The 15,038-nt window shown below is 40.0% G+C and overlaps 1 protein-coding gene across 1 annotated transcript in view; it reads right to left on the bottom strand.

Annotated features, from left to right (window-relative positions):
- dcc (DCC netrin 1 receptor) overlaps positions 1-15,038 on the bottom strand; it is a gene marked incomplete at both ends in the record, with an annotated part of 112,538 nt that overhangs the window by 72,028 nt on the left and 25,472 nt on the right. Inside the window, 4 exons of the mRNA XM_084572799.1 lie at positions 368-504; positions 2,093-2,243; positions 3,304-3,591; positions 11,344-11,700. Of these exons, the coding sequence (XP_084428925.1) occupies positions 368-504; positions 2,093-2,243; positions 3,304-3,591; positions 11,344-11,700 (933 nt within the window). The remainder of the gene's footprint in view (positions 1-367; positions 505-2,092; positions 2,244-3,303; positions 3,592-11,343; positions 11,701-15,038) is intronic.

The following is a 15,038-nucleotide window of genomic DNA, read 5'->3' as shown; positions in this document are numbered from 1 at the left end:
GGGGTTGTCTGTATTTTGCACTCTGTTTCATTTAAACAGGATATTAGCCCATAAGGGATATTTGCATAATGATGGCCTTAGCCCAAGTGTCTACAGTTTGTGTGTGTGTTTGAGGCATGATTGTATTAAAAGTCGAACTGAAATCCTGACAGAGCAGTCTAACACCTGTTCCTCCTGTATGCATACTGATAAGGGTCAGTGCTGACAATGACTGTATTCTTTATTCAGTCCATGACCAACAACAAAACCACTTCATGAATATCAGAGTCACTGGATAATAATCATTGTACTCCAACCTTTATTCTATATGACCATGTAATCATGACCTCTCCACTGTCACTATCAAAAAAATCATTTATTTTCTCACCTAGTACACTTAGCTCTGCATGTGCAGTGATGTTGTAGTTCCTGTTGGCAGCTGTACAGCTGTAACTGCCAGAGTCGTCATCAGTGACAGTCCTGATAATCAGATTACTTCCCCCCAGCAGAGAGTACTTTTTGTTCCTAAAGGGAGACAGAGAGACATTAACATGGAAAAGACAAATATTTTTTACGTTTTCCTTTCACATGTTTTAAACTCTTACAAAAGAAATGCCATCTTCACCCACCTGTGATGATAAAAGCATACAGTAAGTCTATTATAATATTATACTAATTTATTGTCCATAATTAAGACTACAGGGATCAACAATGTCCGCCAGACAACAAGTCAAACCAAAGTGTGACTTCTAATACTCCTCAGCTTCCCTGATTCGTAACATAGGTTCACACACAATTCTTAAGTTGCCACAAACCATACAAACACTATATTGCCAAAAGTATTCGCTCATCTGCCTTTTCACACGTATGAACTTAAGTGACATTCTTAATCCATAGGGTTTAATATGACGTCGGCCCACCCTTTGCAGCTGCAGTATAACAGCTTCAACTCTTCTGAGAAGGCTTTCCACAAGGTTTAGGAGTGTGTGTATGGGAATTTTTGACCATTCTTGCAGAAGCGCATTTGTGAGGTCAGACACTGATGTTGGACTAGAAGGCCTGGCTCGTAGTCTTTGCTCTAATTTATCCCAAAGGTGTTCTATCGGGTTGAGGTCAGGACTCTGTGCAGGCCAGTCAAGTTCTTTCACACCAAACTCGCTCATCCTTGTCTTTATGGACCTTGCTTTGTGCACTGGTGTGCAGTCACGTTGGAACAGGAAGGGGTCATCCCCAAACTGTTCCCACAAAGTTGGGAGCATGGAATTGTCTAGAATCTCTTGGTATGCTGAAGCATTCAGAGTTCCTTTCACTGGTACTAAGGGGCCAAGCCCAGCTCCTGAAAAAACAACCCCACACCATAATCCCTCCTTCAACCAAACTTCACACCTGGCACAATGGAGTCAGGCAAGTACCGTTCTCCTGGCAACCGGCAAACCCAGATTAGTCCATCAAGTTGCCAGATGGTGAAGCGTGATTCGACACTCCAGAGAATGCATCTCCACTGCTCTAGAGTCCAGTGGCGCGTGCTTTACACCACTGCATCCGACGCTTTGCATTGCACTTGGTGATGTATGGCTTGGATGCAGCAGCTCGGCCGTGGAAACCAACTCCATGAAGCTCTCTACACACTGTTCTTGAGCTAATCTGAAGGCCACATGAAGTTTGGAGGTCTGTAGTGATTGACTCTGCAGAAAGTTGGCGACCTCTGTGCACTATGAGCCTCAGCATCTGCTGACCCCGCTCTGTTATTTTACATGGCCTGCCACTTCGTGGCTGAGTTGCTGTCGTTCCCAACTGCTTCCACCTTGTTATAATCCCACTGACAGTTGACTGTGGAATACGTATATAGTAGCGAGGAAATTTCATGACTGGACTTGTTGCACAGGTGGCATCCTATCATAGTACCACGCTGGAATTCACTGAGCTCCTGAGAGCGACCCATTCTTTCACAAATGTTTGTAGACGCTGTCTGCATGCCTCGGTGCTTGATTTTATACACCTGTGGCCATGGAAGTGATTGGAACACCTGAATTCAAATATTTGGATGGGTGAGCAAATACTTTTGGCAGTATAGTGTATGAACACAGTAAAACAAACAAGCAGAGAGACAGACCAACTGTGGATCCCTTCTTCTCCTTTCCTCCACTGGATGCTTGGAGTCGGGTATCCAGAGGCGGAACATTCAAGCAAAGCATCTGTTCCCAGCAGAGCTGTTACTTTGGATGAGTGTTGGAGGAACTGGAGGTTCCGCATCTTCTCGGGTTCTGAAAGAGAGGAGGATAAAAAAAGACGGATGGGGGGCATGTAGGACACTGAAGATTTAAGGATAGACAGATCTATTGCAGTATACTGTATAAGTAATATACAGTGTATGTCAGCCTTGTGTAGGTTATTTAAGTGATTGCTGTCATTGGTAGATATTTAAAAATGCCAATAGCAAATATTCAAACTCTAGTAGAGCACATGAGTAGCCACAATTGCCAGAGAAATTGGTTGGGATGCAAAAACAGGGGTTTACAAAGCTTTTCAAGAGGAAAATAAACAGTCCCATCTACAACTAGATTAAAGCCCTCCTTTATACTAGAGAGGGTAATATAAAGCATTACAGTGCTTTCTTGCTTAGATGCGGCAAAAGCATAGTTAAAGTAGTAGCTTTAGTTTCAGTAGTTCAGTACAGCACTGCATTGTGTCTGCCATTCCATGTCTTTGAAAGGGATAAAAATAGATCATTTTCTGTCAGTATAGAGGTGGAACAATTACAGAGAAGAAAAATAATTCAAGCTACATATGGACATATGGTGAGAGATTGAAAAAAGACAAATCAAGAAATAGTGGAGCACCTGAAATGCCCGTAGCACAACTTGCACAATTGTTTTTATATTTTGGTGTATACATATACATGTACATTTTAACAATCAAAATATAGCATACTAACATACTATAGACATACTAGTCTGAGCTGTAATCTGATTTATGGCAGTGTATGAAGTGGCATATCTGGACAAAAAATGAGCATCATCATCAGTGACTGACAGGCTCCACACAACCTGGGGAAAATCTGCTCTCTCACAGCCCAGATGCACATCTGACATGCTATGTATTCACTATATCACATTTAATTTTCAAAGAATCATCCAGCATTGGGCAGAAATTAGTAAAAATTCCACCTGACAAAAAATTATTTTATCCTCAGCAGCTGCTTTATACAAATGGACGCATGTGCACCTTAACTGAACTGTGTGGTATCAAGTTAAGTGCCAATCATCCGTGAATCAATAAACCTTCAGTGATATATTTTCATTATGTTACTGTTTGATCAGTTACCTGGGAGCACTCTGAGCTCTGCATCTGCCCCCGTCCTGGTACTGCCTGGGTTCTCGGCCAGACAGCGGTATATTGCTGAGTCTGTTGGCTGGACTTGGCTCACCTGCAGTGAGCCTGATGGCAGCACCACAAGACGGGAGTCAGAGTTAAATGATAGCAGCAGGTCTTCTCTGTTCTTTTGCCAGCGGATGACTGGCATTGGGTCACCCGAGACTTCACAGCGTAGCAGGGCCGTGTCACCAACAAAAGAGGACACAGACTCTGTGGAGACCACTACCTTCAGTGGACCTTGGGGGAAGGAATGAAACTCCAGTTTAGCACATTGGCACAATTAAAATACATAAAACTATAAACTATACTTAACTCAACTTTTCTATTAAGGACCCATGTGGGTTATTGCGGCATGTTTTTGTGTCAACAAGGCTGCCAGAGTTTGGGGATATTAAAGCTGTATTATGTGACCTTTACGTTTAAATGAATGTTACATTCAAGCCCTTGCCAAACGTGTTGAAACAATGGTGACTAAGCCTGTCAGTTTCAGGGAAATCTGTCTGCATTTTGCAGAGTGAGTTTTAATCTGATGTCATGGCAACATTCCCACACTGGCACACCTAGTGTTGCATTTTATGTCCACCAGAAGGTGGAGCAACTGTAGAAACAGAGCCGACAAACTTGGGGAGAATACAAGCTTCTGATGCTCAAGATAACAACAAACTATGTGTTAAAAGGAAGGAATATAACCAAAAAAAGAAAACGGTTAGTGGCAAGAATAAACACATATTAGCATTTGGCTTTACCTCATTATTGAAAGAAGTGGTGAAAGAAGGGACTGTGGATGGACATGTCAATTACTCTCACAGCCAGGGGCAGTTAAAGGTTCTGCACTGTTGGTACTATAACCAAAATGTGCAGTGACGTCAGGAATTCAATAAAAAGCCTTTTGCTTTTCCTCTGTTGATCTGAGTTTTTTACAGTAGGTTTGTATGATTTAACATTTGAAATGTTCTTTTATTCCTTCTGCCCTGACCTGAGCTTTCTGACACAGTGTTCTTAGAAAACTAAAAGCCCATTTTATCAAGATTCTGGCAGAATTACTCTTCTCTTGGCCTATTAAACTGTGGTATTCAAGTAGTAGTATTGAATTTATTATACAAATAAGAGAAATGACATGTTTTAGAAGACTATCTAATATCTAATATCAAATAGCTTACTCGTAAGATTGTGATGATTAATGCCGTTTTCAGTATGCTTGGATATTTACTTCACACCAGAAAGTAGGAGAAGCAATAGTTTTGAAGTTTTGTTTGTAGTGTAAGATTTTAATGTTTACATACTCCTCTGAGATCAGCATTCACAACCGCTTTCTAAGCTAATAGCTTTAGATGCGCGTGCTGTTTGGAAGCCAAATTCCAGTCTTCTGGGATCAGACAACTACCAGAACCTTAACCAAATGTATCTAATTGCAAAATATATTGACTGAATAATTATGTTGAGTAAAACAGTATTGACTGAACAATAAGATCCAGTTCTAACCACATAGTTTTCTTGGCATTTTGTCTGAAACAATTTATTAATTATCAAGGTTGTTACCAACTGATTTTCTGTCAGCTGTCTCATAGAGGGAGAAACAACAGTATTCAGGCTAATTTCAACTACAATTACTAACAATATCAACTAACAACGTAACTTAAGTAGCTTTGAACCAAGGGAAATTATTCATATGTTTCCATAATGCTAGGCTGTCCAAAGTCCGATCTATAAGAGGATATACTGTATATTCAAGTAGTGGTTTCCAGCAATAGTCAAACTTGGCTTTTTCCAGTCTCAAGGTCATGTTAATTTTCCATTACAAAAACATTGTTGGTCCAGTCTTCGACTGAGGGAGTTTCTAATTTCATCCACTTTTGGGTGAGAGCTTTCTAACTGGCTATTAACAGAATATTAAACGTATATTTATTAATATTTATTACTAAAGCCCTTAAGAGCATCAGATGTTTTACCCCAAATTCCAGGAGCATTGGGCATATCCAAAACGTATGATAATGATTTGCTTTTGTGGCGGGCCCTCCAACATGAAGTGTCTTTCGATGGAAAGGATTGTGTGCTGGTGTTTTACAAAACCTTATTGCATTTTTCCATCCGAATTGCCTCCAACGCAAAGAGCATGTAGTTTTCCACTGATTGGCAATTCGTTTTTCCCATTTGTCCAAGTGTAAGGTAAAATCGCCTTTTCTCCTTTATATATGACGTGTTTTCCCTTTTTAGTTTCTGCAGACCAATATATAGTTTTGATATAATCTTTTGACCTGCATCTGACTTCAACCTTCAAGCCACCTGAGTATGTCACAGTCCAGTCCTCCATTTTTATTATTTTCTCAATGTAATGTCCAGTTTGTAAAACTCTTGATTTGTTAAACCATGCTGGTCTTTTAAATCTTGGAAGTTTCTCTGTTTTCCCTCAGTGTAGAGGTCACTGTATTTTCCAAGCCCCATTTCCTCCTAATCTTTAAATATGGTATCAAGACTGTTGAGGATAAATTCTGAATCATATGCTATCCATCTTATCAGATCAAGTTCTTTTGACCGATTTCCTCTAACCATGTCAAACCAGATTCTAAGTGAAGTTTTTATCTATGGGTTTGCTTCACGTAAGTAACTAATTAGTCTTCTGTCTCCCGTTATAGCTTGCAGAGGGATGTAACCCTAACCGCCCTTCTCTTTGTGCAGCAGAAGTGCCTTATATTTTTTCTAGGCCTTTTCCCTTGCTGAATGAATCTCAAAATCATTTTATCTTATTCCTGAACATTTTTGTTAAGGAAAACAACAGGAATGGTTTGGAATAAGTACAAAATTTTGGTAGAGTGTTAATTTTACCCTACTCTCTGTGTTAGTCCTAGAAAGGACAGTGAGTTTCATCTGGACAATTAAGACTTAATTTTTGAAATCAGTGGATCGTAACTGATCGGTGCAATTTTGTCCAGGTTCTTTGGAATATATATTCCCAGGTACTTCATTGAGTCTGATTCCCAGATTATTTTCAGATCATCTCTGATTGATTGGAATTTTCAAACTGTCATGTAACATCATCAGTTTGTATCATAAGATTCCACATGTACGCTTTAGTCAGATATGTGTATCTATGACAGATGTATGTTTATCTTGCTGTTCTCTTCTCTCTTTGCTGTTCTCTTCTCTCTTTCTTCTGTCTGTACCCGGCTGGCCTTAGGCAGATGGGTCCCTCCATATGAGCTGGGTTCTGCTCGAGGTTTCTTCCTGTTAAAAGGGAGTTTTTCCTTGCCACCGTTGCCTTCAGGCTTGCTCTGGGGGTTTCAGGCTGGGTTTTTGTAAAGCGTCTTGAGACGATTTGTATTGTTATTGACGCTATATAAATAAAATTGAATTGAACTGAATTGAATTGGCAGAGGCAAAATTTAAAAATTAACACCTGGGAATTTATATCCTGATTGTAATCCATATTCTATTAAGATTCTAAACAATTCTGGACAGGAGAGTTTGGCTTATCCAAATATATTAATATATCATCTGCAATAACATAACATCTTACGTTCACTCTGTGCCATCTCTATTCCATGGATTCTCTCATTTTACCTAATCCATTGGCTCAGGGGCTCTATAAACAAGGCGAACAAGAGTGGCAACATAGGGCAGCCTTGTCGACATCCTCTTTCCAATTCAAATGAATCTGACTTTGATTTGGCTGTTGGTTTACTATATAAAGCTTGTATAGTCTGAACCAATTTTCCATGAAAATGAAACATTAGCCAATGTTGGAGATTGATGGGGGCTTTAATGCATGTAGTAATGTATCTGGTGAACTATCTTCCCTCTGATTCTGATGAGAGTTCAGGTTTTTGCAGTATTTCTCAAAGCATTTATGAATGTCCATAACTGTATATTTCACTTGCTTAGTTTCTGGATCTCTGATCTTGTGTATCACTTCCTCTGCGTGTTGCTTCTTTATTTTGTAAGTAATTTAGCCGACCTGCTCCCTATTTCATAGCTTCTTTGTCTAAGGAATGTCAAATTTCTATATTGTATAATTTCCTCCTTAAATGCCTTAATCTTTTGTCTGATATCTAGTTCATGATTGTCATTATGTTGCCTCTCCAGAATTCTCAGTTATTGTTCTAATTTATTTAATTTTCCCTCTCTGAGTTTCTTTTGGTGTGCCAGTTTTGCTATTATTTTCTCTCTTCTCTCCTCAGTTCCTCTCAGAACTGCTTTACACATGTCCCACAACATTATGGGAAATACCTCCCCACTGTCATTTTCTTTCAGATATTTCTTTTTGAACTTCTGGTTTCATCTGTCCTTTGAGTATGGATGAGTTTAGATTTAATCTTAAATTGAAATCACCTCCACATATCACTAAACCCTGGGCTTTTGTTATCAGTAATTCAATTTTCTGTAAAATGTCCAAAAAAACAAAACAAAGGGTGCATACACATTTAAAAGAGTCTGTCCTCTCCAGCATTCCGATGACCACATTATATCTTCCCCTCTTTTCTTTAATTGTTGTCATCCCCACATTTTTTCCGTTATGCAATGTATCGTTTTGAGGATCAGCCGTTGGAGACAATTGAACACACAGTTGGCGATCCCATTTTGTAGCTAGCGGCCATACTGCTCTGTGAACTCGCAGATGCTAATATTCGCAGTGTGAGCGCTAATCTCTCCTGGGTAGAGATTGACATACTGTGTGTGGGTGCATGCTGAATAAACAGCAGTCAAGGTCGTCAAAACGATTGGCAGACATCCTTAAAAAAGAAAGGTGCTTGTCATTGTGCAGTTGCTTCTGACAGATTCCCACAATGCTAAGCGCGTGTGTCAAAATGCTGCAGTAGGAAGGCCCTATGAAGACTTCCCAGAAGTTCTACAGAAGTATGAGTGACCTGTCCAGAACAAACTTCTTGTTCTTGTTCTTTCCACCTCAACAACAAAACAGGAGTTATTCATAAGAACCTATAACAGCCTCAGATTGCCCATTTTGGCCCCAGGAACACATTTGACTATCTGCACCTGTGTCATACTTCTTTATGTTTTATAAAATAGCTTTTTATAAAAAAGCTTCCAAGTACCAAATTAAGAAAATGTCTTCATCAAAATGAAAACAAATTTTGCATTGCAAGTTCTCACAACAGATTCTAAATTGGCCGTAGGTGTGCATGGTTATCTATCTCTCTGTGTTAGCCCTGCGGTAGACTGGCGACCTGTTTATGGTGTACCCCGCCATTGCTTTTATATTTTATATAGCGCTTTTCTACCTATTGGTACTCAAAGCGCTTTTACAGTCATAGACACATCTACCCATTCGCTCACACAAGCACACACACATTCACACACCAGCGCCACGCACTGGGAGCAACTGGGGGTTCAGTGTCTTGCTCAAGGACACTTCGGCATGTGGCACATTCCGGGGATCGAACTGCTAACCCTCTGGTTCGTGGACAACCCGCTCTACCTACTGAGCCACAGCCGCCCCAATGACAGCTGGGATAGGCTCCAGCATCCCCGCGACCCTTTACAGGACAAGCGACTACAGAAGATGAAGTTCTCACAACACTGCAATATAGCCCAACTGAAAGTAACATTATAGACAGCTAATGTAACATCAGCATAACTTTTCAAAATTGAATTGGCAGCTAATAAGCAAAATGCTCATAAAGTAATTGAGTTGTTCAGAGAATGATAATAAGAAACAAGATAATAAGAAAAGCAACTGATCAGCTGATTTCTAACACCGCTGATAAGCAAAGAAATGTCAACAATTCAAAAAGGCATAAAACTTCCATCACTTCTTACGGTCAAGTACTTGCATTCTGTTTCGTTTTCGGTTGTATTGTGAGCATTTGCTACGCACGTGTTGTCATATTGATGAGGACTTTTTCTTAATTTGCTTGTGTTTTGTCTATGTGCATGTACTTTCTTAACTTGCAGTGCTCTGATCTCTCTGCCACATATTTTTCTGCTGTTTGTGAGAGTTCCTGGCCCTGTTGAATTTCCTTACACTATTGAAGTCTGAGAACAAGTTGCCCTCCCTGCAGACCTCCAACCTACTCCAAATTCATTCCTCCTATCTGACTTCCAGTTTTATCTTGAGTTGTTACTCCCTGTCACCCTCCTGCTGGATCTAGCAGAAGTCATCACCACTGAACCCCAGCAACCTCTGTTCTGATGTCCCCCTGCCTACAGTTCTACCTCATCCTCTCTTAGTTACCTGGTTATTAGAAGAGCCTTAATGGTAAATAAATGGAGAGGGGGGTTGTTGCAGTTATATTAAGTAATATAATCAAAAATGTAATTTCATCTTTTTTGCTTTTAACATTTGCAACCGATGTCCTTTATAGTGTCAAAAGATAGCTGCATCTTCCACTCAGATACTCCTTTTCCATTTGCATTCAGCTGTCTTGAATTCTCATAAGACAGCACAAGTAAAGTCATTCAGCCATGGTTCAGATTTCTGTTTGGATAATATGATTAAAAAAACTACAATATCCAAAATGTTTTGGCTGGTGAAATAAAATAAGGAGGTTTGTAGACTTTCCTCTCAGAATTAAAATAAATGGGGATGGGACATGGTCTTTTACATTTTATGGTAGAACATATTTGCACTGGTCTAAACAAAAACCCAGCAAAATATTTTCGCATCTAAACCCTTCATTTGAACGTTGTGTGCTTGCACCAGCAGTATTAGATTATATGTTCTGGAGCTGTGAGAGGATATCAGATTATTGTAGAAATATTTTTTCTGACTTCAGGATACAAAACAGAATAGACCTTCATTTCTGAGACTGCTGACATGAAGAATGATCTTATTCAATAAGAAACAGAAACCTGCACCAACATACTCAAACCCAATGAATGAAGTGATGAAATACCTTAGAGATTGCAGCCTCTCTGAAAAAAAAAATAACTCTTTATAAATCACTTATGTCAAATAAAAGTTTACTAACAAACCTATGGTCCCTTTAGACTATAAAAACAAAGTCTGAAATTCTTTATCAACTGCCTTCTTATAACTTCCTACTGTCCACCCAGGGTTCTTCACCAGTGCTTGGCTTACTGTGATGGACCTTCTCATTAAAATACACTACAGTGCCAATTTGTGATGTTTTCTTTCAAAGGTTACTCTGTGTAGTTTCTGAAGTATTAGTTTCAAAATTTCCTTGCTTTCTTTTTTCTCCCTTTCTCTTATCTCTCAGCTGTTCATTCTTCAATAGTGTTTCTTCTGATCAATCTAAACTTATGGTACTTTCAGGAACACACGCTAGGCTCAAGACCAGTTAATGGGGATGGTTGGTGCAATTGGGAACAAAAGCTATATTCCAAATTTCATTTGTGGGTCAGTGATTAAGGTTGGGTTAGTAGGGTTTTAAAAAAATCACTTTTTCTGATTCAAATCATTCATTCTTTCATTTGAAAGATCCGATATTAATTCATAAAATCCTTGGATTAATTTTTTTTTAAATGGACACCATGCTTGAAAGTTGATGTGTGTCAGTAATTTAGATTAGCAATGCCCAGCCCTAATGTTAAGGTTAGTGTCTGTAAAGGTAAAGGTTACAATTAGGTTAGGGCTAGAAACTTAGTTGAGATGGTTAGGGTTAGGTTAAGGGGTTAGGAAATGCAATATGTCAATGTCCTCACAAAGACAGCGATACAAACTGTGAATTTTCTCACAACAAGATAGAGCACTTCACCAGAGAAATGGGGATGAGGGACAGCTTAATTCAACTGATAGCTGATCGCTACACATTTGTAGACATGGTAATTGGTCATTGACACAAGCACTCACACATTCACACAACAGTGACATATTGTGCTTCAGTGTCTTGCATGAGGACACTTCTGCATGTGGTCCATGTACCAGTGATCGAATTGCTAAGCCTCTGGTTCATGGACAACCCACTCTGCCTAATAAGCCACAGTTGCCCCAATTGTACATTGTTTGTGCTGTTAGAAAAACATACTAGGTAACAGTTATACCACTAATTGTATACAGCAATAGTACTTTCTTACCAGCCACAGTGATCCTTGCTGTCCGACTTACAATGCTTCCCAGTCCATCCAGCGTGGCAATGCACTGGTATTCCCCCTCATCAGGCCGGTGGTGCCGTGAATGAACTACATTCTGGACCAGCAGTGAACCATTACCCAGCTGTCGTCGCCGCTCATCAACCACTGTACTAAGCAGCACACCATCCTTGCGCCATGCGATGGTAAGAGGTCTTTCCAACGCATCTGAGTGTGCCTGGCAGTCGAGCTGTAGCACACTGCCTCGTACTGTCACCATGTCCTGAGGCTCAATGGTGAAAGAGAAGTCCACAAAACCTCTAAGCCAATGTGAGGAGGAGGAGGATGAGGAAGCATCTGAGGCTGTACAAAGAGCAAAAAAGATGAGAAATAGTTAGATAGAGGCAAAGAACCATGGTATTCCCAAAAAGACAGCAACCCCCCAAGCACAAATGTGTCAACTGGGAAATGCACCATGGTTTCTGGGGACGAAAGGGACTCAGACTTACATAGACTGATCAGGCATAACATTAAAACCACTGACAGGAGAAATAAAGAACATTGACCATCTTCTGACAATGCAATGTTTTGCTGGGAAACATTTGGACCTGGCATTCATGTGGATGTTACTTATACATGTAGCACCCACCTAGACCAGACCAGACACCCCCACCCCATAGCAATGACACTGCTTAATGGCAGCAGCCATCCCCAGTAGGATGCAGCCTGACACAGACACACACACACAAAAACGGTTTAGGAACAACTAAAAAAAGACATGAAGAACAGCACAAGGTGTTGACCTGAGCTCCAAATTCACTAGATCCCAAACTGATCAAGTATCTGTGGGATGGCACCCCCTCCCAACAACATTCTGTTGCCAGACGCCACAGGACACCCTCAGAAGGCCCATGTCCATTCTCCTGATGAGTCACAGCTGTTTTGGAGGCACAAGGGAGACCTACACAATATTGGGAAAGGTGGTCATAATTTTATGCCTGACTGGAGTATACTTCATCTACCTATTTCACTTTATGGTAAGCAGTGTTTCCCCTAGGTTTACATTTTTTTTAATTTTCTTGCCAGATCTGACAAGTGATGACATGTTTAGCCACAAGTCATCACATCCATCAAATAAAGTGGCCTACATAGATATTTGGAACACTTTCTGGGGAAAGCCTGGTCTGATTAGGAGAGATGACATCCATCCCACTTTGGCAAGTGCAGCTCTGATATCTCCAAAACCATGACAGTCCAGAGTTGAGGCCAGGAGACAGAGTTGCAGTTTTTCTTTGCAGCTTCTCTAGGACTGCCCCCCCCCCCCCAAAAAAAAAAAAAAAAACTCCAGAAAAGCTCTGTCTCCCCCCAGATTCTTTAAATTAAAAATAAACAGAAGAGGAGTTATTTATAGGAACATAATAAAAATCTACAGAAAATCATTGGTATAACAAAAGAGTAGAAAATTTATTTAGTTTGACTGAAATATGGCTGCAGTATGATGATTATGTTAGTTTAAATGAGTCTACACCACCCAGTCATAGCAATTCTCACATCCCTCAAAACACAAACAGAGGAGGAGGAGGAGAGGCAGCAATCTTCCACTTCATCTATAAATTTAATTAAATTTTAAAACTAAACAAAGCTTTAAATCACTTTAAAGTCTTTCTCTTAGTCTTGCTCATCCAGACTGGAAAATACAAAACCCAAATCATTTTGTTGTTGTATATCGCCCACCTGCTCTTTTTATGTGATTTTGTACTTAAAACACATAAGGCCATTATTGCATTTAACATTTAACATCCATGTTGATGTTGTCAGTGACAGCCTCAGGTCTGCAGTTACTTCATTATTAGACTCAATTGGCTTTTTCTCAAAATGTAAACAAACCAACTCATTGTTTTAATCACACCTTAGAGGATGCAATATCCACCACTCTACACACAGTACTCACCCATCTGGAAAATAAAGACATAAAGAAAGCTCAGTGTTCAATACTATCATCCCCCAGACACTAACAGAGAAACTCCTTTTCCTCTGAACACTGTCACCTGTCTCTGGGTACTGGACTTTTTGACTGAAAGACCACAGTCATTCATATTGGTAATAACATCTTAATTACTCTGAGCACACACCCCTCTGCATTAGTGGCTCTACAGTAGAGAGGTTGAGAAATGGGCCCAGCAGAGACTGTACTTCGTGAGGAAACTGAAGCAGGCTTTATTTCCCACCAGCACCCTCTCAACCTTCTATAAAGGGGTGGGGAAGAGTGTTCTAACATACTGAATATCCTCATGGCACTCCAGCTCAACGGTGGCAGACAAGAAGGCCCTGCAGAGGGTAGTGAGGAGAGCGGAAAGAATAATCGAAGTCTCGCTGCCTCCTGTCCAAGAACTCTGGCATTAGGCCCATCAATCACATAGATCCACATACATACAGTATATACCAGCCAGGGAACATCTAAAAGTGTGGGTTGGACATATAGTGTGGATTAGGTATATTATCATGTGGACCAGACAGGCAGGAGGAATGCACAGTAGAGATGAATGGTAAAAATAAGATATATAAACACAACAAAAGCAATAAAAACACTATAAACAGGACGCATAAAAAATATATAAGTATATGTATGCAAAAAAGGTTTAACACGACAATTGACATAGAATTGACATTACCATCTTTTTTTGACTGGGCATAATAGTTTCTAGTCAAGTCAAGTCAAAGTTGTATACCCCAGTTGACCAAAGTGCTGTACAAGCAAAACAAATATAAATAAATCAACCAACAACAGTTGGTTTGTTGACCTCAGTGCTCTGGCTGGAGTATGGTGATGTAGGAGTAAGTTGGTGCCTGGCCATTCAGATTCTTAAAAACAAGTAATACAATTATAAATCGGATCTGGAGGCCAGTATCGGTGTAATGTGGTCACATAATTTTTTTTCCTGTGAAAAGATGAGCTGGTGCAATCTGCACATCCTGCAGGCGACATATTGCTGACTGGTCAAGTATAATATACAGAGAGTTGCAGTAGTCTAAGTAAGAGGTAATAAAGGCGTGAGGTAAGCCTTCACTTTACTAAGAAGCCTTAATTTTGTTCTTATTTAGATTAAGAAAGTTTGCATCCATCCATGATTGCACATCTTTCAGACAGTTCAGCACAGACTCTGTTATTTTGCATGTTTTTTGAGTTGTTCCTAAACAGTTTTTTTGTGTATGACTATGTCAGGCTGCATGCTGCTGGGGATGGCTTCTGCCATCAAGGAGTGTCATTGCTATGCAGTGGGGATGTCTGGTCTGGTCTAGGTAAGTGGTACATGTCTAAGTAACATCCACATGAATGCCAGGTCCAAAAGTTACCCAGTAGAACACTGAACTTGTCCAGCTGCCTTTCTTTAACATTTCTGGATATACCATGACCTGGATGACTGAGAACCTTCAAAGACATATAAATTATGCACTGGTCTATTGTGACCACACTGTCCTGCTGAATGCTTTTTCAGTATCGTGTAAGAATGCAAAAGCTGGGTACTGCAGAGATGCAGCCTGTATTCTAAATAAATTCATGATTAGATGGAAAAGATGGAAATTGCTCATTTATTAATGGTCTTTACCTGTTTTGGTAACAGGAAAATAACAGCTGTGCTTATACAATTTGATACTTAGACTGAAGGCTGTTACATATTGGGCAAGAACAGAGAAATGTG

Source organism: Chelon labrosus, assembly GCF_963514085.1.
Source record: "Chelon labrosus genome assembly, chromosome: 22".
Taxonomy (NCBI): Eukaryota; Metazoa; Chordata; class Actinopteri; order Mugiliformes; family Mugilidae; genus Chelon; species Chelon labrosus.
Note: the sequence above shows the minus strand (reverse complement) of the source record. Positions and strands in the feature narration are given on the sequence as shown.